Genomic DNA, 25856 nt, shown 5'->3' on the forward strand with positions numbered 1-25856 from the left:
GTCCCCTTAATAACAAAAAAAAAAAAAAAAAAAAAAAAAAAAAAAAAAAAAGTAACATTGTAGACTTCTCTCCCCCTTAAATTTTCAAATCCTCCACAGCTAAGATTGTGGTCTGGACACTGAGCCTCAAGGGCCTGGGATAAAAAGCAGCAGTAAAATATTAGGGTAATACCAGAACTCTTACAGGGTTCTAGAAATACATTTATTCCCTTGTATGACAGATCAGTTTTATTGTATGTGTTTGTAACCTGAGTGGTCTGACTGATTTCACTGGGACCACTAGTGGGGGAGAGGGCTGCAGAAGTAGGATCCCATTGTTCAGTTTCCTAAGAGCTACAAGACTGTGCCCTTGGAAAGAGAAATCTGGGCTCCTACACAAAATTCTGGCAGCTGAACCTTAACTTAAGATATTTTACTCAGTGTTTCAATTGTAGCAGCACAAAAATGCAGATAAAAGCTTATCTTTTCCACTTCCAACTGAAGATAAGCTACAGTCTCCTCCCAAAATAAGCATGTTAGCTACACTGTCCCTCTGAATACCCATGAATGACAATGTCAATTACTTTAAAAGCTAAAAACACAGAATATGTAATAACCTACATTTTTCAAGAATTGAAAAGATTCTTTCCTTAGCAATTCAATCCTTTCCATTTAGAAAAGGTTATTTTTTTCACTGTGTGATTTTTAATGGAACTTGAAAATGAGATCTCACAGCATTATTATTTACTTCCTTGATTATAAGATAACTGGATCTAGGATGTCAACGTAACAGCTAGATCACCAGTTTTTCCTCTAATACAAAAATAAATATTTATACTTAACCAGCAAGTTTCTAATAGATAAAAGTAAAAATATTAATGGAATGTCTATTTAGCTCATGGGGTCACTCACTCAGTAATGAGGTAGAGACCTTAAAACAAAAACCAAACAAACACCAGACACATCTGAAGCACAGAATCACAGAAATCAGAATGGCAAAAACTTACACAATCATTGCTCCAACCCTTACCAGTACTAGATTATTCCTTACAATAGTTTCTTTGCTTTTAGAAAACTCTTTTTAAAATGGAGCTTCCACACCTTACCTTGGAAGAACCTAAGTTGAACTAGGATAAAAAGTTACAGAGACTACCCATTCTAAAACTTCAGAGCACAAACTGATCAGCAGGCCAGGAAAAACTTTACCTCTACAATTCATTTCTGTCAGTTGCACACTACTGCATCATCTGGTATATACCACAGTAGGTGAGGGAAGTTACAGTCGTCCTCTGAAACAGCTAGTATTGGCCCCTTTGGAGACAGACATCTCAGTAGCCATTAACTGCTTATACAGCAAAACATATGTTATTAAAATTCCCAACAGGTGACTAACATTTTGATGAAAGAATAATGCATTTTAAAAAAAAAGAGTTCATATCTGACAAAGTCTCACTCAACTGAGTTTTCAATGATCTCAAATTCTGGAGTATCCCTGTCACTTATAAAAATACTGAATACGCCCACCTAAAATACACACTAGTAACACCATAAAGCATACGACGCTCATACAAAATTGTCATGACAACTTACTGCAGCAAGTTTTTTCACTGCCACAATTCTGCCATTGATGTAGCCCTTGTACACAACTCCAAAGCCGCCTTCTCCCAGTTTATTACCTCCAGCTGATATAGGCCGTTCATCAAAGTTGTTTGTAACATTTTTCAGCTCATGGAACCAAAAGCTGTGAAAACCTGAAATAAAGAAACATTTAGGATGGAACGGAAAGGTCAATGTCACTGTAAGGTACGTGTGTGCGAAGTGGCTATCTCCCTGCTTTAGCGCTATTTAAACAACAGATTTCCCAGAGCAGAAATAGTGGCATTGTGGATCTTTAACTTTGGACTCATTGCGAGTTTTAAGCCAGAATTGTTCTGTCTGAGTAGACACCAGAAAGAAAAGCAAACAAAAGTACAAGTGAGTGAGCTATTCTTTGATAACTTTGCTCACTACCTGCAGGTACTTCGAGTACAAATATCTTCCAGTTCCTTGTGTGGAAGAAACCAGATACACAGTCAATTCAGCTTTAATTTTAGAGCTCAGGAGCCTAAAGCGTAGTCCATGAAGCAAATGCTCCAACAGTCCAACTTCATCACTAACATTGATGTAGAGCACATTGGAATTAGAAGCTTCTATATCCAACACTCCCCCTCAGTGACCTTGTTAATATCAAGATGGAGGATGCATACTGAAAGTTTGTTGACCCCAGGCCAAAATCCCTTTATGCAGGCAGCACAAAAACTGGACAAGGGGTCAGCGGCTTCTTACGGAGACTTGCAAAAGCATATAAAAATCTGGCCTTTTGGTTTCTATACAGTAGAACCTCAGAGTTACGAACACCAGAATTACAAACTGACCAGTCAAGCACACCCATCATTTGGAACCAGAAGTACGCAAACAGGCAGCAGCAGAGGCAAAAGAAGCAAATACAGTACAGTACTGTTCTAAATGTAAACTATAAAAAATATAAAGGGAAAGCACAGTTAAGTTTCAAAAACTGTACTAAGACAATGTTCAGTTGTAAAACTTTTGAAAGGACAACCATGGACATTTTGCTCAGAGTTACATTTCAGAGCTACGAACAACCTCCATTCCTGAGGTATTCGTAACTCTCAGGTTCTACTGTATGTTCTTTTTACTTCTAGAACTTGAGTAAAGGATGTGTGCAATGATGGAAGGCAGCAGCTGAAGATGCATTTAATTTTACCAAAGTGCATACCTGTGTCACTAAGTTGCAGACTGTTGTTCTCTTGAGGTAAGCAGGAAGGAGCTGAAAGTTGTCCCTCACTACTCTGAGCTAAAAGAGGTGTTGCAGATATTACGGTTTTTTCCTGTACAGGCATAGCTTTATCTATAGGCATAGTTTCTTGTGAAGGAAAAGGTACCGTAATTTCATCTGCCACCCTAACAGCATCTGAAAATGAAATTAAAAATATATTGAAGAGTGCTCAGAAACAGAAAATCATAGGTTACGTAGCATCAGCATTTAGTAAAGGCTGACATATCTAAGCTTCACTAAATGTGACATGTTCTGTATGTGTCTAAAATTTAAAAATATATGCCCCTTGTAACGTCCTAAGGAATTACTCTTAATCTTTATTATTAAAAAAAAGTAAATCAGGAGAGATGTAACCACCTTCAGTTATTTAAACAAGCTAGTCATTTTATTTCTTTTAAATAGAGAGCTACTGTGAAGTTACAAAAGATCTGTGTAAATGAAGAATGCAATATATAGATACTGTGGAGAACAGAATTACCTGGAAGCAAAAGACTAGCTGGTGCTAGGAAGTGATTCCTGGTCAATAGCTCCACAAGATCACCAACTGTACAGTTTGATGTTCCCCAGTCATAGAGTAATTCACAGGTAGGGCTCTTTCCCATCTTTATTAGCCCTTCAAACCTCCTTAAAAGACAAATTAAAATCAAATTACTTTTTTAAATGTGACCTGCAAAGACCAGGGGAGAAGGAGGGTGATAGGTTTGTACCCTTTTTTTGTTTCTTCATGGCATAAGCAGGAGACCTGAAAAGTTAAAAAATGCAGCTTTCTTCTGTTTATTCCTAATATTTTAATGGTAGAAAAATAAACCCCTTTTTTCCTGTTTTTGCTGGAGGGTCCTGCTGGAAGACCCAGGTAAGTTGACTGGGAGCCTTCTTAGCCCTCAAATGAAGGGGAATGAGTGTTGAATATTTAGCAAAGAGAATGTTTCTTCCACCTGTTTGTTAGGTGTTCCAGTTAAGAAGCTGTTAAGAAATTTTAGACACCTTGACTAAATCCCTCAGGTAGGTTTCACTTCCTTGGTATTCATCATATCATACAATTAGTTCTTCAGTTATTCATAAAGTCTTCCAGAAAATGCAGGATAACAAGACCTAATGTAAATAACAACAAAGAACACACATGCAGAAACAAAAAAATCTCTTTCATCAGAAAGATCACAAACCCAATTTTAAAATATATCTGCGCAGATCATTTAAGCATGCTTCCAAATACACACAATATTGCTGCATATGTGAACAACTACATGATGTGTTATCAAAATAAAAATAATTCTTATTTTTTTGTTCCAGTTTGACTTCGAGTTTGCTTTGACTATTTAAGTTGAAAGGGACAGAAACTGAATGAAACTTGAACCTAATTAAATGTCTTCACTGCTTTATTATTATTTACAGAAAGGCAATTGCGGCTTTAGTGTTAAAAGGGTACTAAAAATACGTTAACAATTGGGCTTAAAAATTTACCCTAATTGTGAGCTCAACTGTCAAAAATTATGTGAAAGTTTATAAGATGTTACAATATCCTATAATAATAAATGTTGATGGGAAAAGGTATGAAAAGGAGACAGACTGAAAACTAAAAATTAAATTAATCCAAATAAAAGGGCCTACTGATATAGTTTAAGGGCTATGTTAAAATCATGCTGTGTAAAAAATAGAAGATATGGAACCAGAAATTAAGGAACCAAAGTTGGTGTGTTGGACATTAGACCCAACTGGTAGACAAAATAATGAGGGGATGGGCAATTCCACCCCTCACTCCCTTTTGGTGTCCTTAAAGAAAGAGACTTTAAGTGAATAACTCAAGTAAAAGACTAAATAATCAGTTTAAGTAAAGTAAAATGGCTAATAGCCACTGATAGAGCTATCCTCCATGAATAAGGATAAGATTTCATCATGGAGGCCACGGATTCCATGACTTTCAGAGACTTCCGTGACATTTTTTGCTTCAGCTTCATCCCTGCAGCTCTAAGCCAATGCGGGCCCTCGCAGCTGTCAGTAGCTGCCTCAGACAACAGGGGCTGGAGCTGTCAGTCCCTCCCTTTATTTCAATAAAAATCACAAGTTTCCATGGATTTTTGTTTATTGCTCACGATCTGCCTGTGACTTTTACTAAAAATAACCATTACAAAATCTTAACCTTATCCATGAACTTATTTAGTTCTTTATTGAACCCAGTTATACTTTTGGCCTTCACAACAACCCATGGCAATGATTTCCACAGGCTAATTGTGCATTTTGTGAAGAAGTACTTCCTTTAGTTTGTTTTAAACCTGTTGCCTATTAACTTCATTGACCCCTAGATTTCTTGTGTTATGTGAAGGGCTAAATAACACTTCCCTCTTCACTTTCACCACACATTCATGATTTTATAGGCCTCTGTCATATCCCCCTTAGTCACCTCTTTTCCAAACTGAGCAGTCCCAGTCTTTTTAATCTCTCCTCATATGGAAGTTGTTACAAGTCACAGGAATGCGGACATGACATCTACATGAAGTAACTCAATTTGATTAAAAACAACAAATTATTTTCTCATGACTTTTATACAATACCTTATATGCATTTGGTTGTATCTGTTTTCGCCAGAAGGGTCTTTTATATCTACTGCTAGCTTCTTCCATCCTTCTTGTGGATCAATGAAATCAGCCAGTTGCATCATGAGTTTATAGCCAATGCAGCGCACGTATGTTGAAGGAGTTATGGATTTGCTCATCTTCCTAACAAATGCATTGCATCCTTTTAATACAGATTCTTTATTAAAACTACAGTTGATATATGACTTACTGTTCTCTTGTTTTAATTCACTCGTTTTTAATAGCATCATCGCCAGCTTTCATCTTCTTGATTCTTGCCACTACTCTTTCCCCTCTTCCCCTCTGTTAACATTTATATTACCGTACTAGAAGCCAACCAGGCCAGAGCTCCATTGATTTAGGCGCTATATAAACATGTGCAGTCCTCCATTTATGTCCACCTCCAAGTCCCTCCCACGTAGCTCACTTTCCCCACATCCTCTCTCATCTCAGTTCCACATCATGCCTTCTGCCCCAAATAGGTTTTAAAAGTTGTACACACCCAACGTACTTCACCATGTGACCTTATTGCTACCCTCCCTCCCCTCGTCAGGCTTGCCGGGCCACAGTACCTTGAATCGGGCCCAGCTCACGCTCACACACACACAGCAGTGTCCGACTGCCACGGGACTTACAGCGAGTGCAGGTAAGGCTGGATCCCCGGGCCTCGGGCTCTGAACTCGCTGGGGCAGGAAGCAAGTGATCTCTGGGTGCGGTGTACAGCGCCGCAACTAGGGCGGGGCGAGCGGGGCAGCAGCCCAGGCTCAGAGCCGCTGGGGCGCACAAATGGGGCGGTGCAGGATCGGGCCCAGCAGCGTCCGGCCGCAGCCCATGGCGCTCGTGCCCCCCCCCCCCCGTAGGGTTGGGGCCCAGTGTCCTGGGCGGAGCCGGCTCACCCGGCGCTAGGACCGCAGCGGCAGAGCTCCGAGGGCCCCGGCTGGTGGGCGGGGCAGGAGGCGGGAAGGCCGCGCGCCGGAGGTAGGAAGCTGCGGCACCAAATGCCTGGGAGGGGAGAAGGGGCGCGGGCGAAGGGTGGGGGAGATGGGGCGGGCGCGGAGGGAGTTGGCGAGAAGGTGGCGGGTGCGGGACTTAGACCTGCATGGTCTCAAGTGAGCAGGGCCGGCTCCAGGCTGCAGCGCGCGGGGGGCGCGTTGCCGGGAGGGCGGCAGGCGGCTCCGGTGGACCTCCCGCAGGCGTGCCGCCGTGCTTGGGGCGGCGAAATGGCTGGAGCCGGCCCCGCAAGTGCGGTTAAAAGCTGCCTGTATTGCTGGCTTGGTTGTGAAAGCACCGGAGTCTGCAGCTTTCTATGTAACATTTTGATCAGCGCAGGGCTGTTTATTTGTCAAAGCAAAACGCCACCCAGAGACACCCCACTAAAAAGGCTCTTTCCTTGGACAGGTGCCAGGCTGTTGTGAATTAACCTGTTAAGCACACCCAGCCTAACAGAAATCTAGTGCCGCAGATGTAATAAGCAAGGAGTAAATGCAACAATCTGGTTTGTTCTGTGTCAGCCCTCTGCTGTGCTGCTCTTTCCTAGGCCATCCTCCATTCCTGTCGTTACTGTGCTTCTGATTTAGATTGCTTTTGTAAGCTCCTCAGGTCAGTGCTCCTGTATTTATTTAACTATAAATACTCAACTACATAACAACATGTTTCACTGAAAGATCTCAAAGTACTTTACAAACATAGCTAAGTGTAATTACATATGAGAAAACTGAGGCACAGAGAGTTTAAGCCTAAGGAGGTTGAGGTGGATGAGGCTTTCTTCTGGCAACTAACAGAAGTTACTAGATCACAGGCCCTGGTTCTCATGTGGGACTTCAGTCACCCCATTATCTGCTGGGAGAGCAATACAGCTGTGCATGGACAATCCAGGAAATTTTTGGAAAGTGTAGGGGACAATTTCCTGGTGCAAGTGCTGGAGAAACCAACTAGGGGCAGAGCTCTTCTTGACCCGCTGCTCACAAACAGGGAAGAATTAGTAGGGGAAGCAAAAGTGGATGGGAACCTGGGAGGCAGTGACCATGAGATGGTCGAGTTCAGGATCCTGACCCAAGGAAGAAAAGAGAGCAGCAGAATATGGACCCTGGATTTCAGAAAAGCAGACTTTGACTCCCTCAGGGGGGCAGGATCCCCTGGGAGAATAACATGAAGGAGAAGGGAGTCCAGGAGAGATGGCTGTATTTTAAAGAATCCTTATTGAGGTTGCAGGAACAAACCATCCCGATGTGTAGAAAGAATAGTAAATATGGCAGGCAACCAGCTTGGCTTAACAGTGAAATCCTTGCTGATCTTAAACGCAAAAAAGAAGCTTACAAGAAGTGGAAGACTGGACAAATGACCAGGGAGGAGTATAAAAATATTGCTCAGACATGCAGGACCGAAATCAGGAAGGCCAAATCACACTTGGAGTTGCAGCTAGCAAGGGATGTTAAGAATAACAAGAAGGATTTCTTCAGGTATGTTAGCAACAAGAAGGTGGTCAAGGAAAGTGTGAGCCCCTTACTGAATGAGGGAGGCAACCTAGTGAGAGAGAATGTGGAAAAAGCTAATGTATTGAATGCTTTTTTTCCCCCGCTGTCTTCACGAACAAGGTCAGCTCCCAGACCACTGAACTGGGCAGCACAGTATGGGGAGGAGGTGACTAGCCCTCTGTGGAGAAAGAAGTGGTTCAGGACTGTTTAGAAAAGCTGGATGAGCACAAGTCCATGGGGCCAGATGCGCTGCATCCGAAGGTTGCCGTCTTTTGTGGATGGCATTCTTAGCCACTTATTTCTCCCCATGCATTGTATAGGGAGCCAACTGAGCTTTGTGGATCATAGTGTGTTTCTGTCATTTTCTAGGTGCTATGACATTCAGCATTGCAACACCTAAGTCCCTTTGTGGATCCCACCCAAAGTACATTACAAAAAGGGAGTAGCACTATTATCTCAATTTTTAGATGGAGAAACTGACCAGGCAGAGTGCCTTGCTGCAGTGATTAGGACTGGGAAGCAAATCTGATTCCCAGACTTGTACCCAGCCCAGTCCCTAGTTGCTATCAGTGCTCTTGTTGTGATTTGCACCATTACTGCAGAATTGTGCCGTGGGAAATGCCTGTTGTTATTTTCTGTTATTTGGATGTCACTGTTTCCACTTGCACTTTCTATCCCACAGCCCCTGTGCCTTTGCTGATGGAGAATCGTGTCTTGCTTTTTTGACACTTTTAGACTGTTAATTTGCTTGGGATAAGGCTTTATTATTTCATTGGAAAAATGAAACAGTCCAAAGCCATTTCTTTTAGTTTTCCTTTCCCCCCAGATCTCGTCATCCTCTTGATTTGCAGGTAGAACACAGGGGGCTCAGATAAGTGTGTGTGGGGAAGGGAGAGCGGTGTTAAAATCTGTACTTCAGACAATACAATGAGGAAAATAATGAAGCATGTGAAAGAGGAAGATACCTACTTTATCTGACTCATGTTTTAAAAGGGCTGTGTGTGTGGTGGGTGCTGGGCTACTAGTCTTGGACTAGCCAAGGCTTGCTGTAGAGGCCTGCACATTTCATTTCAATTCCCCAGATGAAAAGGTGATGCTGGCTAATTTGAATCTAGACATTAAGACCCCATTTCAAAACTCAGTCAATTAAGCTCTCTTTTCCTCCCCAGCCCGTGGGCCTTGGTTTGTTATTAATCAGCAGACAGGGAAATTGCTTTCACCCTAGAACTTGCACTTTCTTTGTTGGAAGCAAAACACTGATCTGATCTTGCACGATGGAAGAGGCTTTTATGCCTGTTGGACGTGAGTGTGGGATTGCCTCCCAGAAGAGAGCTGTTTAACACAGGTCCTATGGGTTAGAGTGGGAGAGACAGATTACTGACTGAGTATGGGGGGTCCAGCTGGAGTTCCAGGTCCAGTGGTGGATTCCATTCACTGGGACATATGTTAGCAAGCAGGATTCTTTCTCTGGAAGCCACACTTGGGCATGGGTTTTAGTGCTCTAGAGGATTAAGTTTCAGAAAGGCATGTTTGAAATCTTTATAAAATAGATTCTACAGCACTGGTCCCAAATGCTGTAGTGACTCCACTGTAAACTCTAGCCTTAGAGATCATGATTGCAGAGCCCTGCAATATTGCTTTCTGTGAGGGCTCCTAACTTATGATCTCTGATTTATGGGGAAAGGGTCCCTTTTTCCCCATGTCCACATTCTGGAGAGATGAACTACTCTAGTTTGTACTCTTACAATGCCTTTCACTTTGCCTGTGAATTATGCCTCCCACCATCCCTCTGCAGAGTATCTTTCATATAAGGGAAAACAGGCACTAAAACATAAGATCATAGAGGATCTGCTACCTGTCACACTGCCCACACCCTTCTCACGACAGGACGCCACCGAGGAGCCTCGTGTATGTCGCAATGTAACTTCTCTCACCCCACCCCTGATGGGCAAGTGAGTACGGTGTGGCCAGCGCCTGTCACTGGGGGCTGAGACACTGCCTAGGGCCCACCCTGAACCAGTGACATCCCCGCAGGACTGACCCCTGGGCACTGCCACCGGGCTGATGGCGGCCATGCGCCTTGTGGGCAGGAGCTGGGAACCTCTTTTTCCCTGAGCTGGCGGGGACATCACCTCACCTCATGGTCCCCTGTCCAGGCCCTGCGCTGTGCTATGATTGCTGCTCTCCCCTCCTGGGTGGGGCTGGGTTCTCTGACTCCTGCCCCCCATGTACACATTGCAGGGGGTGTGTTCACTGGCTCCTCTCCACACAGGGCAGGGGTTGGGGGCAGATTTGCTGTTTCCTGCCCACAGAGGTTGGGGACAGGTTCATTGGCTCCTGCCCTCACATGCACAGGGCTGGGGGAGGAGTGGTTTTGTTGATTCCTGCTACCCCTCACTCACAGGGCAGGGGGTGGAGCCAGGGTTGCTGATTGCTGCCCCCACATGATGGGAAGCAGTACCCCTTGTGTTAATGTTTTGTTTCAGGATGCCCTGCTAGTAGCTGGTAAGCTGCAATGACCCCTGGGAAAAGTGGGGGTCCCCTGGCTGCCATGCGATGACTGGTACACTCTCTCTCACAGGTGTGTGGCCTCAGGGCAGGGCTGGCACCATGCCGGGTGTACTGAGCATGCGGAGCAATCACACTGGCTTCCAGGGTAGCATAAAAACCTCTGCCAGTGACTTCATCGTGACAGAAATTGATACCCTCGGGCGGCTGCTTAGCGGCAGCACAGCCGAGACTCTTCATGCATTCGGTGACGCTCCTGCAGCCCCAAACAGCTGCTGCCCACAGAGTCCCCACAGGCCCTGGCCAGAGCCTCCGGAACTGCACAGAGAAGAGGTGCTAGGCCCATTCGACAGCCCCGGTCATGCTCCAGAAGATGGCCTGTCGCCAGCCAAGGGCAGCACAGAGCACATGGTTAGAGCTTCACCTGAAGGTGGGCGCCATGAGGCAGGTACATTGGACTCCTTGTTAGACGAGTCTGTGAATGAACTGTTGAATCAGTTTGCTTGTAACATAAAAGATAGGTGGGACTCAGAACATGATCCAGCTGCTCATCCAGCTGAGTTCTCACTGGGGCCAGTCCTTGCCAAGAGGAATCGAGCTGATTTACACAGCGCCATTAGACAGAAATTTCCTTTCTTAATGACTGTTACAAAGAATAATGAAATTATTGTCAAAGCAAACACTGATTACAAACAGCTCTGTCAACTAGTGTCTGAGGAGGAAGCATTTGATTTTTTTAAATTTTTAGATGCAAAACTGGAAAACTCTAAATTTTCTTTTAAGCCTGATGGGAATAAGGAGCACAGAAAGACAGTCCACCATTTTGTCAGTCAGAAGTTTGGAAAACTTGTAGAAACAAAGTCTTTTTCTGTGACAGACTTTAATGGTCAGCAAAATGTAGCAATAATAGTAAGGTTTCGGGAGAAGAGTTGGTCCAGGAAAAGGCCGGCTGCTGATTGCCAGGAAAAACAAGATGTTTATACAGGTAAATATTTAATAATGTTTTATAGTTTCCTTGTTTAATTGTTTTATTATAATTGTTTTTTTAAAGGAGTACAGAGAATCTGAGTCTCTTCTCATTTACACAGGCATAAATCAGGAATAATTCTACTGAGGTCAGTGGAGTTAAATTACTGTAAAATTGGTGTGAGAGATGAATCCAGTTACCACAGTGAATTAAATAAATAATGCAGTGGAAATGGCTGAAATACCCTCAGTGCAACCTCTCCCCATGTAAATTTCATGCATTATAGTTTCTCATTTTAAAATAACTTGAAGAATGCTGGATGTTCTGTTAGGTGTTCCTAAGCTTTTAGATGTTAAAGGTCCACCATTAATTGGAAAGGTTATTGCTCACAGTTTTATAATAAGACCAGATTTGATTTCTGATTTCATTTTTTAAAACCATTACTTTTTGATATGCAGAATGATGTTCCTGTTAGAAGAGTGGTTTGTAGGCCCAACAGTAAATCCACAGACCATCTTAGAAACATTCAGTATGTCTTTTTTTTTAATTGCTTTATTTGATTGTTTTTATATGAAGATGAAGAGATTTGCATCTTCTGAGCTCTGAAAATTCTGTTGCTTTTATGGCTGTCTATGGTTTCTAGTAGCTGTAGTTTGAACATCAGTTGTCATCTTTCTCTTCAATACAACACATTTTTTTCCTCTACCAATAGTTTCGTTTTGAGAACAATTGATTCTGTGTTCTTACCAAATCCTATCCTGTTCTAATGTTAAAGAATAGCTGCTAGCCCATTAGTGATGACAGAGTTCCCAATATAATTTGGAATGGTGGATTTCTAATAATTTTGAGATGTTCGTTGCAGGTTTTACCCTTCGAAAAGAAAATCTGGAAACACTAGAAGCAATTAGCTATTTGTCTTCTGAACTTGGTGTTCTTCCTTCAGACTTCAGTTACACAGGCATAAAAGACAAAAAGGCCATCACCTACCAAGCTATGGTTGTGAAAAAAGTGACTCCTGAGAGGTACTAAAAACTTGGTTCCTCACATAGAGCAATTTCATCATTGGCATAGGTTAATAAATGTGAAAGCACCTTTTAATACCAATCTTATTATATTGGGCCATCTCCACCTATGTTTGAGTCTGCTTAGAGCAGTTATTTTGTGACTTAATGCATTTGTTATTAGAGAATATCAGGTTTGACACTGGATTAGCCTTGGACTTTAAGGGAAAAAAAAGTATATATTATTCTTGCTTGTTGCGGAGAGCTGTCCCTGTCCTTTCTAATGGTCTAGTGAACTAATCAGAGTGCAGCATCTGGGACACACAGAATTTCAAAATCGACTTCTTGTGTCATCAGAAGAAATTGCCTGGGGGACAAAGGGGTGTCTTCCCTAGGGACATCCCAGCACAGGAGAACCAGGTCAAGTTGCTCCCTCCTCTACTTCCTAGCATTGTCTTTCAGGACAGCACCGTACTTGCCTGTTGTAAATATGTGGATGGAGCGGTTGCGACTTGCCATCAACCCCCTCTATCCCAAACTCTTAGTCCCTCTCTAAGTGAAGTGAAGAAAAGGAACTGCTACTGTAACCCAGCATGGAGAAAAGAGCCATGTTCACTCATGTGCCACCCCTTGCAACCTTGGGGAATGAAGAGTAGAAGCTGCATGTCACCCAAAAAGGTGACTGTGTCGTACAGCCCTTTCTCCTCAAGAGAGTATGAATGACACTTCTGTACTTGTTGGATCAGGAGAGGGGAAGGCATGTGGGTAGATGCCCCACAACGCAACAATAGTGATAGTTTTTCTCTGTAAGAGTTCTCTCCAGTATTATGTTGTCTCTGAAACAGCAGGTTCTTTCCTATGAGTGTGGGCATAGACAATGGAAGTCTTGAGGTAGCCTTAGTCCCCCAGAAATTTAGGGATTGCATTAATAAATAAAGGAGATAAATGAGCTTCTGTTCCAAACTCAGAGTCTCACATTATTAAAAGTGGACAAATTTTGTTGTAGTACAAAACTACTTATTAAAGCACAGTTCAATAGCTATTTTATTATTATTAACTCTAGCATCCCCGCCCCCCACCCTCCCGGATAAAACAAGTTGTCTATGACCCTGCTAAAGGAGGCAAATTAGGTAGTGGCTCTTCTCCCATCACCCTCAGCAGAGAGTCAATGATCTTGACACAGTATAGGGAGTGAACAGCGCTCTAACTGGTGAGATTTAGCACATCAAGCTATATCAGGCAAGTTCTGCTATACCTTGACAGCCATAGAATAGGAGAGAGCTCATAAGAGGGGAACCATGATTCTTACTCCAACAGTCTCCCTTCGCATCTGGGCCTGAGTTTAATATGATGAGGTAAGATAGCCTATTAGGGAGGAGGATGACAGGTTTTCCCTTCTAGTCCTTTTTGCTCTTTGGTGAGCAGAACTCACTGCAATGGGATTTTGCTATTTACAGTGTTGTGACTACTGCATTCAGATTCCTCTGTGGTGTCATAAACAGGGCAAAATCTTCTTCTGTCACAAGTAAAGAAAGGGGAAGCCGAAGAGGAACCTTGTTTTTCTTTTTTTAAAGAAAGAAATATTTTACCTTTAAAAGAGAGAAAACAAGATTGGTCTTTTGTGTAGCTTGACCTTCCCTAATAACAGAAATCTGAAATTAAAATATCACTTTAATGATACTTCTATCTTGAAACTTTCTGGGAAACTTAAACTTCAGGAGCTAGTTGCTGAATAAATACCGGGAACTCCAGAGATTGGGAAATGTATGGTCCTTTTTCCTTTGGTACCACCAGAACATCCTTTCTTTGTGGTCTTAGTTCAAACCTGCAAATAATTACTGCAAAATGTACTGCTTACTATCATAAGTAGCCCTGGCCGGACTTCAGCAGAAAACATTGCACTCAGTAATAAGCTTATGTAGGATCGTCATCTAAGTCATCATTAATTCAAATATTAGCTAATTTTTAATTGCAGCTCAATTGAAAATGATCATCCTTGTATTCTAAATATTAATTTGATACTTCAGAAATATTTAAAAACACATTTGGTTGATTTGTGTTTATAGCCTTCATTGGACATTCACCAAAATGGAGTAACTTGAATATCTTAGAAAGCATTCTCAAGGTTGACCGTACCTTTTATTTCTCATTCTCATTGTTCTGATTCCTTAAAATCTGTTTTTCATCAGGAATAAAGGCTGTACTATATCAGTCTCTAAAACACAATTACTCTCTTCTGGTCAGCCTTATAAAAGCAAACTCAGAGTATTGGTTCTCTCCTTGGGTATGCATGCGCATGCTTGTAATTGGAAACACAACTGACAGTTCAAATATTTGACCTTTATATAGCCTCTTACTCTTTCAGTTTTTACACTCGTTCAAGTCAAGAGAAGCTGTGTGTGTAGAAGAGCAGCAAGATTGAAATTGAATTTTGAGTAACATTTTTATAATCTACTTTAGTATATTGGTAAATATAGATTTTTCCAGAGATGGCAAGTTGGTACTGTTTATGCATATGTGCTTATAGATTTAAATATCAATGCAAAATTTTGCTAATTTATTGTTAGTTTTAATACCAATTGGAGTAGAATTTTATAACAGATAAATACTGCAGTTGGTAGGCCTTTAAAAACCTGTATTTAAACTTCCCTTATTGCAAAACCAATTTCCTTGTGGCTCAGGACTAAGACCACAAGAAAATTGACTGCAAAAACGTAAATATGGGAGATAGATTATTAAGCGCTTGATCTTCAATACATTTACTATAGAGCTAACAGAACTGAATATACTCACTCATATCATTTACCTAGAGAGAGTGACAAAACCAAACAAAGGAAAACATTATTTAATAGTGCTATTCGAACATTATTTAAAATTTACTTTTGTCCTAATTTTGGGAAATTGTTTCTTACTTACCTCCATATTTCCAAAATGCGAAGTACAATAATATTATAAATTTAAAATGTATAAGGAGAAATCGTCTATCTGCAACACATTTGTGAACGTTTTCTTTTTTCTTTGTTTCTTGTACCTTTTTGTGTAATAAGAGCAGTAGTTCTCAGGCTGTGATCTGTTGACCACCAGGGAGCATTTACTGATGGTCTGCAGAGTTTTGTTTGGTCACATGATGCTGGCTCCTTCTTCCTGTTTCCAGCTACTAAACTGCATTAAAGAAACTATAAATACTACTTAATTTTAGTAATAGTGGGGGAGGGGGAGGTTATGGCTTTTCCCATGAAAGCAACTGCTGTAATCACCAGAAAGATGTCATTCAATCACGAATAGGAGGGAAGATGGTCCATGTGATCATGAATTGGAGGGAGATAGTCCATCAGACAATCTCTTTATTAAAACATGGTCCATATTATGAACAATTTGAAAACCCCTATATAACATTAGATCCACCTGATAATTTTTCACTTATAGACTGTTAAAACCTTCCGTTAAACTAATTGTATTAGCTTCTAAGCATCATTTGATAAGGGGTTAATTTCAAGATTACAAATTATTGTAAATGCTCAGTCAGTAAGCACGACTGTGACTTATTTCAAGTAAGACAAAGGGAAAACCTTTGAATGACAAGTATTTTAAAATCAGTTTTACATGTAATTCGTGCTGAGGCAAACAAAGTATTTGTGAAGGAAACTTTTTTTTTTCCCCCAGTTGGAATGTCTTATCGACAGTTCTTCATAAACTCCCAATTTATCATTTGTATAGGTTGAAAGAAATTGGAAGCACAATTGAAAAAAAAGGAATGAAAGTGTATAATATCCATTCAGTGTGCCAACACCTTAGACTCGGTCAGCTGAAGGGGAACCACTTTGATATTATTTTGAGAGATCTAAAACATCAGAGTAATGACTCTTCTGCAGATCTGAAAGAGAGAATATCTGAAGCATTTGAGAATGTTAAGGTAAAAAGAGATGCCATGATTTCATTTTCAACAAGGAAATAGTTTTTGCCGCATCAAAATTATCATGCTGCTTTTTTAGAACAAGATGGTTCTCATGCTACCTCTTACCTGCAATCTCCACTCAGCTCAGGCAACATTTCACTTATTCTAAAATGTAGAAGCTGTGTGCCCTTTGCTTATTAGTCTTTGTGGCTCAACAACCAGGAACAGAGCAACTTTCCAAAAAGGGAGGACAGTTAGTGGGTTCATTGTGTGCCACAGCTTTCTGGTCCCAGAGTAGTACAAGACAACAGATGGCGAATTTGACAGATACGGGGTATCTGTATGAACCACAGTTGCTGAGGCAATTCTTTCGTGGCATTTTTTTTAACCCCCCTGCTGTCTGGCTGCTTTCCCCGCCACAGCTGCAAGCAAAGGGAAAGGGAGTTTCAAACTTCCAGGGGCTTACAGGGGGAGGGGAGAACGTCCCTTTACCTGGCATCAAAGCAGCAGAGATGCTGGCCAGAGTAGTCACTTTTGGAACTGTGGGATATCCTCTGGAGGCCAAAAGGTGTTTACACAGATAGAACGTGTCTTCACTTTCACAACAGCGCAAAAAGAACAGCAGTAAGAGCTGTATGCCTCTCGTGAAGGTGGCTTTCTTTTTGTGGTGAAACTTCTCAGTTTCACCGCAGAAAAGGCATTAACAAGTGTAGTCGCTCCCACAGTTGTAGTGCAAAAAAGGGACTTTTTGCACTTTAAATGGCAAATGCAGACATAACCTTTGGCTCCTAACTGCCTAAGCCACATTTGAAAATGGGACTTAGCTGTCTAAGTTACTTAGTCCTCCCAACGCGAAGCAGAGCAATATCTGAATACCTTTAAAAATATGCACCTTAATGTTTTAATGAATATTTAACATTTTCATGTTCTAACCAGTTGATTTCTTTTTGACCGTAGACAAAAGGTTTTGTAAACTACTATGGACCTCAGCGATTTGGGCATGGACAGAATGTTCGGACAGATCAAATTGGATTGGCTTTGCTGAATGAAGAAATGGTATAATTCACCTCATAATTCAAATGACTAGTCTACTTCTTTTCTATGGCTACAGTTGACATGTCTGAATCAAGCATTGGAGGTTACCATCCTACTGAACGGTGATCTCCATGTGCGACAACAGTAGTGTGAGTGTTGTTGGAGGAGACTGCAAAACCAACTCCTACCACGTATTAACAATGTTGTGTCATAGTCATGAATGTTTTAGTATTTAAACAAAATGTTCAATTTTAACATTAAGCTTAAACATTATTTATTTTAAATAGAGTGGAAAGTAGTTTGTGTTTTTTGGGGCTGTCACACTGCAGTTGTCGTATACAATATAATTTTACATGAAGACATCTGGTTTTAGTACTAGGCTCAGAACAATTTAAATCAAAAGTTCTTTTTTAGTTTGTTCATGGTGAGAAGTGCTCTTTAACTTGTGAATATTCAGACTGTTGGGAGAGATTTTTTTCTTAAAATTTTGTAAGAATATTGAATAAGACCAGATCTAAACCCCAAACTCTTCAAGATCACAGTAGATGTATCTGCATTTCTCAATATGTTGTTCCTTCTCATTATCCCTTGGCTACCGTCCCTCAGCCAGTCTTCTTTCCACATAAATTCTTCTTTGCAAGCCTATTTGATTTAATTTCTCAGATAATATTTCATGAGACATAGGTCTTGATTCTCCACTGTCATGTAACTTGTGTGGCAGTTTACCCAGGTAAATTATCGCACAAGGTACGAGGCAGTAGAGAATGAGGTCCATGGTCTCAGAAGTTATTGTTGAACTAATATATAGGGACTGATTCTTCTCGTCACTTACACTGATTCAAATCTGAGAAACTTAATAAAATTCAATATAGTTACACCTGCATGCAAAGAGAATCAAGCCCTTAGATCCCACAGGATGCTATCCACCCACTGCTGGTCTGGGGTGCCGGCCTGGCTCAGCCCACCGCTGGTCTGGGGTTCTGGCTGCCAGCCTCTTGCCAGCTAGGGTCCCAGCCACCGGCCCCACTCAGCCCGCTGCCAACCTGGGGTTCCAGCCGCAGGCCCTGCTCAGCCCGCTGCCGGCCTAGGTGAATGAAACCCCAGGCTGGGAGCGGGCTGAGCAGGTCTGCAGCTTAAGATCAGCATTTTAATTTAATTTTAAGTGGAGCTTCTTAAACATTTTGAAAACCTTGTTTACTTTACCTACAAGTAGTTTAGTTATATTATATATAGACTTAGAGAGAGAAACCTAAAAAATGTTAAAATTTCTTACCAGCACACAAAACCTTAAACTAAAGTGAATAAGTGAAGCCTCGGCACACCACTTCTGAAAGGTTGACAACCCCGATCTAATCTCATGTAGACACAGCCTGGGCATATCATTGTCCCCTCTGTGTGAGGGTGTGTAAGCCCCTCCATGTGAACATTTATGATTAGGCCACTGTGGGCTTTGTTTGAGGGCCACAAGGTAGAACCAGAGTGCTACTGCTTTAGGCAGCATGCTCACCTTGCAACCTGGAAGATTTCCATCTTGAAACCTATAGAAAAAGTAATACTCCCTGCATCATTAACTTCCCCTTTGGAGGTTTTGAAGGCTGTTCCCATCCCTTCCAAGGGGAGAATACAGTAGCCACTTGATTTCGCACTTGTGACATTTTAGGACTTTCTTCTGTCAGAGAAGAGAATTTGAGCCATCGTGCTTAAGAAATGGTCAGAGTTTTGAGATGCTATATAGTATCCTACCACAGAACTGACATATGGTTGTCTTTTTCATCAAACAGGTAGTTACATTAAAACACAGTAACCTCATGTTTGTTGTTTTTCAAAGGTAAAAGCCATTAAGTTGTTTTTCACACCAGAAGATACAGATGATCCTGTAAACCAGGCAAAGAGATATTTTCTTCAAAGCGGTAAATTCCACATTTTAAAATGTTTTTGTCGTTATTCAGAACATGTGTTTTTGGGGGTGAGGGTTTTGCTGCATACTGCCTGAGTTTCTCTCAGTTCTTCTGGTGTAAATCAGTAGTAATTCCATTGAAGTCAATGGAATTATACTGGTGGAAGTGATAGGAGGATCAGGCTCTGGGAGCTTGACTTAATAAGAACTGAGTAAAAGCCAAGCAAAGACCCCAGGATTTGGCCCTATACATTTTGCATTGAAGGTATTTTTAGATAATTTCTTTTCTTTACATTTTCAACAAGTATCTGATAGAGACAGTGAGTGTTAGCAATTAGTTTAAATTTAATGAGATTTTAATAATTCTATTGTCACTTAAAATTATTCTTAATAGTCATATTTTTTCATACAATTTCTACTTTTGCCAGTAGCTGATTCATTCTTTTGTGTAAACTGACAATACAATAAATCACTTCACACTTCTTGAGAGCATAGGAATTTTGTGTCTCAGAATGTTCTGGGTTCTGAGTCTCCTGTGCCTTGCACCCTGTGTAATTATGTATACCTTGCAAGTGAGTGTAAAATGCTGCCATCTCCCAAGTGCAGGGCAGTGGAGAATCTTTATTTACATCTACATAGTGGAAAAGATATGAGACGTTCCTAAAGGCTATGTTCTTCTTTTGTCCTCCACCTCTCTTCTTCTTTTGAATTACCATATTCTTTTTGATTGGGAATTACAAAGGAGTGTACAGAAGTTGGGATCCCAGCTGCAATTGAAAGTGAATGAAAGTTGGGTGCCAAACTTTCTTAAGTCCTTTGAAAATCACAGCCTTTGTTTACGGCTTTGGCCATTATGTCTATGTAATTGACTTTCAACTCTGCATCTCCTTCCACTCTCTCTCTGACTTACCTATCTTGAGTTCCATTCTTCGCTGAAACATATTTTCAAAAACTAATACCTGTCTTTTAAGTAAAATGCTCCATTTGTCACATCTCTTTCTGCTGTCATTCTTCAGACTCTAACTTTTCTCGCAGAGTCAGAAATCTTGAAGTCACTGTTGATCCCAAATCTCCCGTGTCTGTAAATCCAGTTATTGCTGTATATTGCCAGAACAGCTAGGGTATGTGGCTTCAGGGGGCACAGATGTGCTTCAATTCACAGAAGAGAGCCTTTGAGTCCTTCTGTACTCTAGTGTGTTGTATGATGCATGAAAAGGCATTGATCTGAACTCTGAAAACAAATGCTTATCTTTTCCCAAAGCACGAAATAAAAGGCTACACAAATGACTTCTCATCAAAGAGAAAATCTGGATAAAATTACAAAGGAAAGAAGGAAATATTAACACAAAGGGGTACGTTTCTATCCAGGTTGAGGCTCAGACTCCCTGTTGTCAAGTGCAGTTTGCATCTACAAAATAAAACAAGCACATTATTTTTTCCTACAAAAATGACTTGGTGCTTACGTTGCTTTGACGAATCAGGGTACTTAGCAATGCAAGTGCTAATACTGGTGTACATTTTGTGGGTGCTTCCAAAAGGGAGGTCCATCTTCTGACAATGTACGCCTACGTCTGAGTATCTCATGTTCTTTGATAGTAATACACTTCTCTTTCATGTGTTACTTACATGGTGTAAGAACACTCTGCTAGCAATGATGTGATATGCTTTTATTTCTAAGGAACTAGAAACTCTTTGGACTGAAGTAATGAACATAGTAAGCCAGTTTAATTTATATTTAATGTAAATTACCAAAAATGGAGTTAATTAGCATGGGTTAAAAGGTAGATAAGATGGAATTTATCTGACATGAGAAGTTAAAGGCAGGGAATAATAAACAAAACAATAAAAACTAGTGTGAACAAATGAGTCTGACATCCTTTTCCTCATCTGATTTAATTTATCCTTTTATTTAAGTTTTTCACTTTCCAACAGACTGTTTGAAAAGCAGACTGTTGTTCCAATGTTGATTTCTGTTTATTTCAGATGATGCAAAGGGAACCCTGGCAATGTTGCCTGAATTTAAAGTAAGAGAGAAGATGTTGCTTCGTGCCTTGAATCGTTATGGTGTAAACCATGAGGGTTGTACACGAGGATGGCTCAGCATTCCTCATTCCATGCGTATATTCTACATTCATGCATATTGCAGTAAAATTTGGAATGAAGCCACATCTTTTAGGTTTATGACCTATGGTTCAAAAGTAGTGGAGGGTGATCTGGTCCTCTCTGAAGAAAATGTTGATGAAAATTCTTCTCTGAATGACAAAGTGAGTGAGTTTACAAAATATTTCTTGTAAAAGTTAGCTTAACACACTTAAATAGCTTAAGATATAGGAGTTCTGCTTTTTATGTTTAGTTAAACATTCTAACCCATTTATGCTACTTTTACTACTTACCTTTGGCTACTGTGGAGTGGCTTAGCCCTCCCTCAACTCCCCACAGGTAGGCATACATGCTCTATACACCATAAAAGCTCTTCTCCGTCCTGACTGTTCATAGTACTCATGTTAAGAGTAGGAATGCATGAAGGTGTTTGTAGGGACCTGGACTTGTCCTGAATGGTTACACATAAGTGATGTCTCTGAACTATTTTCTGTTACATCCATCTGTGGATCTGGTCATGGAGGACCTAAAAGGCAGCCGTCTTTCCCCCATGTATCAGCACCAGTGTGGAATTTTAGCACTATTGTAATGGTGTTCACAATGGCCAGAATATCACCCAAATTGTTTAGTTGAAGAATGGATTTCTTGTAGATATTTCTGTGAGCAAGAGCAGCTTAGAAGTCACTGTAAATAACCTTCAGAGCTCTAAAACAGTAGCTTTCTATGCTCGTTGTGATTTTGCCAAAATGTTATTAAAAAAAAGAGTGAGTTTAATAAACTGATAGACCCAATTCAATGGAAGGCTAGGCGATCAAATTTAATATTAAACAATGGAATATGGTTCTCATGCTAAATGTGAATGTTACCACATTAATCTTCTAGCATGAAATTACATTGGCACCTTGAACTTGAGATGGGCAAGCATATTAGAACTATAGTGGTAGATCTGTACATCAACAGTAATTAACATTAGTTTTATTTAGTTTATATTTAATGCAAGGCCTTGTACTAATAAAATGATTACTTTGTGTAAAACACTTCTAATTTTTTGTTGAGTGAAACAATTTCTCCTTGGAGTAGTCAAATGGCCTTAATTCTTAATTTTAATAGAGGATGGGATAAGACAAATATGTGATTGGTTCATAATATAGTTTTTCTACTGTTTGTCAAGCTGTAAGTATTTTTTTTAAACATTTTATACCAGGTTCACGTAGTAACTGCTCCAGAAGAGTCCACTAACAAATATGCAATACATCAGGTGAGTTTCTTTGAAAAATCATGTTTCAGGCCCTATATGTTAATGATGATGAGTTTTGTTTTTAAAATCTGATTAACTTACAGGTGCAGTTTTATTTCTCTTCAGAGTGCACCTTTATGGAAAATTGGCATAGAAATTAATGTGGACTCACAGCAAACACAAAGATGAAAGTCTTCACTCGTGTACTGAACATAAGGGCAATGTTATCGTAGTTGGAAGTGCTTTTTTGTGCACTGTTACTGTCAATTGAATGTTAGAAAACTACTAATTGTAGTTTTCTTGAAACATTTTATTTCAATCCTCCCGTGCTAGGAGAAGCATCAAGAGTATTTGAAGGTCAGGGTATGAAAAGGCTGAAGATACGAGGGTTTGGAGACTTACAAAGAATGCTAACATATTCTGTATTTCTATATCACAGAACAATCCAGAAAACAATCAGTTTGGTACGTTTGTAGTCTGTTATTAGAGTACTGGCATTTTGATGGGCTTCTGTGCCTTTCAGTTTAAGCCTCAAATATCTGTCCTCCAGAGCCTTGCTTGGGCTTTTATGGTGTGGAAGCGAGGTGGTTTCTTTGCAGAATCAGGCCCTAAAACATAAAGGAATTAAATTTTAAAGGGGAAAGTGGTGGCTTTGTTTCAAACACATTTGTGGCTCACATATATATATTTTTTCCCTTGAGGTGGTTCTTCCAATGGTTGGACACAGTATCAAGTATCCCAATAATAAAGTTGGGCAGTGGTACCATGAAAGGCTTGCCAAGGATGGGCTGCAGACATGCAGGTTCAGGGTGTCTGCATTACAGCTGAACACACCTGGATGCTACAGACACATTTTGAAATATATCCACAATCTGTCATATCATTTCTTAGAAGACAATGAAAAGGAAATCAAAACCGAAGAAGACAGTCACCTAAATGAATCTCAAGCATCTCTTCTTTTGTCATTTGACCTTGATCCGTCATGTTATGCAACTGTTTGTCTGAGGGAAATAATGAAATGTGACCTTTAGAATGTTCATAGTAAAAAGTTACAGGAGTAACATAATCCATGGAGGTATTTTATATATGTTGCCCATAAAATAGGGAAAGCTAATCTTGTTCATCATGTACAGTGTAGTTCAGAAAGAATTAATGAATTACTTAGGGTTTTATTACTTTGTTTTTAAAACTAAATTTGTGGTCCTGAGTACATTGGAGCCAAACAATACTAAACTATATATAATGTCATACTTACTTAGAGAAGCCAAGAGCTGCAGGTCTGGCTTTTAACCAGTGATATTTGCACAAGCTTTACATCGCATGACCAAAGCTGGATTCTGGAGAAAGGGGAATATGGTGAATGGTCATTTCCTCCTTGCCTTTTCTATTACCATCTTAAGGGCTGGTTATATATTTGGTGCTGTACAAGACACACAAAGACCGCTTCTGCCACAACGTGTTTACAATCTAGTACTATCTGTCTACTAGGAAAGCTGCCGTATCATAGTGAACATCCAGGCCTGTTGAAACCTTGCTGAGTTCTAAGTCCCATTCATCCTCACCTGTTTTCGCTGTGCATATGACTCCAGAGCTAAAAGGATATGTGAGGTGAGTAATAGTGCTGAGTAATCCTGCTGATTGTAGGACGCTTCTTTAAGCTCACAGCATGCTCGTCTGTCAGTCATTCCTGTACTGAGAAATTTGAAGAAAAAAAAACAGGCTCAAAATAAAAATGTATGTAAACAGGAACTTCAGGACCCAGGGGTAAGCATGCCATTAATACACTTACAGAAGAGTACTAATGTTTTTTTTTCTGACTTCAGGCAGTGTGCTCGTTGCTGGTCAAACCTGCTCACTGCACAAGCTTAAGGTTGTGAGGAAATCTTGCAGTGATTGTCACTAGAACCTTGCCATTATCACGGTTAAAAGTTATTTATAAAATTCTTCTGTGAAAGAAGTTTGTAAAAAGATGATATTGGCATGGAAGGGCAGAAAATTGAATAATAAACTAAGAAGCAAAACTATCACAAAAGCTTTGAGTTACATATGTTATATTTAATCTGTAGATGGCACTGTGACTTAAAAATAACCAGTGGAAGAGAACTACTTTGGCCATTTTTGAGAGAAGTGATGTGTAAGTTACAAATGCTTCAATTTTCTCAGACTCTGGTAAACACAACACTGATTTACTTTTGTCTGTGACCCCAGTCCTGTAATTCTTGCTCAATCTTTAGCAAGGCAAATATTCCAGGGTTGATTCATCACTCCTTTTCACCAGTTTGACAGAAGTGTAATTCCAGTGACTTCAATGGAGGTGTAAAAATGGTCATCTAGAATGAAGGATCAGGTCCCCATTGTGTTTGTCTTTGTAAGGCATAAGTAAGCATTGCAGGATTTGGCACTGAAGTGTCAGGTGGGAAATAAACTCTTATGCCAGTAATATTTGCAGTGTTATTGTACACTAAATAAACTATTGTGACTATTGCAACGTGTCACTTTTAATGCATTTCACCATATTAAGGTAAAACCTACGTGAAAACTAACAACTTGCTTAAAGATTCAACAAATCACTTGAGAAACCAAACCTAAACATGTTTTCCTACAGTACATCCACTTCAGTCTTCACTAGATTTGCTGAATTATATCACTCGGAGGGAATTACTAGAGCTGATGAATTTTTATTGAGATCAGACTGGTGCTTTCACTGCTTGGTTCAAAATAGTTTTGAGGATCATCGGTTTTTACTGGCATCAACACAACAAATGAAATTTAAATGTGTGTGTTAATAGCTGATACTTGATTTGAAGGGACACATAAAAGGTTAGATTAAAAGATTTTTCACAGAAAGGTCTACCATTTTAAAAATGTTCAGAAGAAGATGTTAATGGAGTTAATCTATAGTAATTTTAGGCTCATTTGTCCAATACTACTGAGCATTGAAAGGACTAATCTTCTTAAGCAAATCATCCTTTCAGCAACTCTGAGCGGAAAGAGCTAGCTTTCTGATATCCATAAATATAATTCCTGCAATAGAAGCATTCTACTTGGAAGAAGTCAAGGTAGTAATTAAATTGTTTGTATATATGATAATCTTCTGCCTGCTTAGTTTTACTGTATATTTAAAAAAAAAAGTCAGAAATATTTCAGTGTAAAAATATGCAAAAAAATAGGTTTGTTCATATATATATCCTTTGGGTCCAACTCTGCAACCCTTACTTATGTAAAAACTATGGACTTTAATGAGAGTTTTGCCTGAGAAAGGGATGCAGTATTGGACTCTTAAAGCCATTCTGTGTAAGCACAAGAGCTTTAGCAATACAACAAAAGGATAATCACTGCACAGGTCTGATTTTAAGA

At 40.2% G+C, this 25856-nt stretch overlaps 2 protein-coding genes across 8 annotated transcripts in view; one reads left to right on the top strand and one right to left on the bottom strand.

The window, feature by feature from the left end:
* The window catches only part of IRAK4 (interleukin 1 receptor associated kinase 4), a 22515-nt gene extending 16269 nt beyond the window's left edge, over positions 1 to 6246 (bottom strand). The window contains exons 1-5 of one of the 3 annotated variants that reach the window (XM_030548926.1): positions 6021 to 6246; positions 5365 to 5529; positions 3294 to 3439; positions 2756 to 2950; positions 1570 to 1730 (exon numbers count right to left, since the gene is read on the bottom strand). In XM_030548926.1, the coding sequence (XP_030404786.1) occupies positions 1570 to 1730; positions 2756 to 2950; positions 3294 to 3439; positions 5365 to 5525 (663 nt within the window). In that variant the 5' untranslated portion in view covers positions 5526 to 5529; positions 6021 to 6246. Of the gene's footprint in view, positions 1 to 1569; positions 1731 to 2755; positions 2951 to 3293; positions 3440 to 3799; positions 3908 to 5364; positions 5530 to 5887; positions 5954 to 6020 lie in introns of those variants that run through there. The other 2 variants (XM_030548924.1, XM_030548925.1) reach the window with 2 other exon arrangements.
* Positions 5931 to 24983, top strand: PUS7L (pseudouridine synthase 7 like). 5 transcript variants are annotated; one of them, XM_030548922.1, is made up of 9 exons: positions 5931 to 6031; positions 10441 to 11352; positions 12197 to 12356; positions 16053 to 16248; positions 17188 to 17286; positions 19094 to 19175; positions 21146 to 21426; positions 22467 to 22520; positions 23201 to 24983. In XM_030548922.1, exons 2-9 carry the CDS (start codon positions 10470 to 10472, stop codon positions 23528 to 23530), a joined length of 2085 nt encoding a protein of 694 aa, XP_030404782.1. In that variant the 5' UTR covers positions 5931 to 6031; positions 10441 to 10469; the 3' UTR covers positions 23531 to 24983. The 5 variants fall into 5 exon arrangements, with proteins under 5 accessions (XP_030404782.1, XP_030404780.1, XP_030404781.1 ...); XM_030548920.1 differs by lacking the exon at positions 5931 to 6031 and adding an exon at positions 6342 to 6363; XM_030548921.1 differs by lacking the exon at positions 5931 to 6031 and adding an exon at positions 7824 to 7844.
* Positions 24984 to 25856: the final 873 nt, after the last annotated feature.

This window comes from Gopherus evgoodei, chromosome 1 (genome assembly GCF_007399415.2).
Source record: "Gopherus evgoodei ecotype Sinaloan lineage chromosome 1, rGopEvg1_v1.p, whole genome shotgun sequence".
Lineage (NCBI taxonomy): Eukaryota > Metazoa > Chordata > Testudines > Testudinidae > Gopherus > Gopherus evgoodei.

What these genes read in the sequence shown, in the direction of transcription:
- PUS7L (XM_030548922.1), top strand. Translation starts at nt 10,470, where the DNA reads ATGCCGGGTGTACTGAGCATGCGGAGCAATCACACTGGCTTCCAGGGT. An exon ending in AAGCATTTGAGAATGTTAAG is followed by an intron (nt 16,249 to 17,187) that starts GTAAAAAGAGAT and finishes TTTTGACCGTAG; the next exon opens with ACAAAAGGTTTTGTAAACTA. An exon ending in ATTCTTCTCTGAATGACAAA is followed by an intron (nt 21,427 to 22,466) that starts GTGAGTGAGTTT and finishes ATTTTATACCAG; the next exon opens with GTTCACGTAGTAACTGCTCC.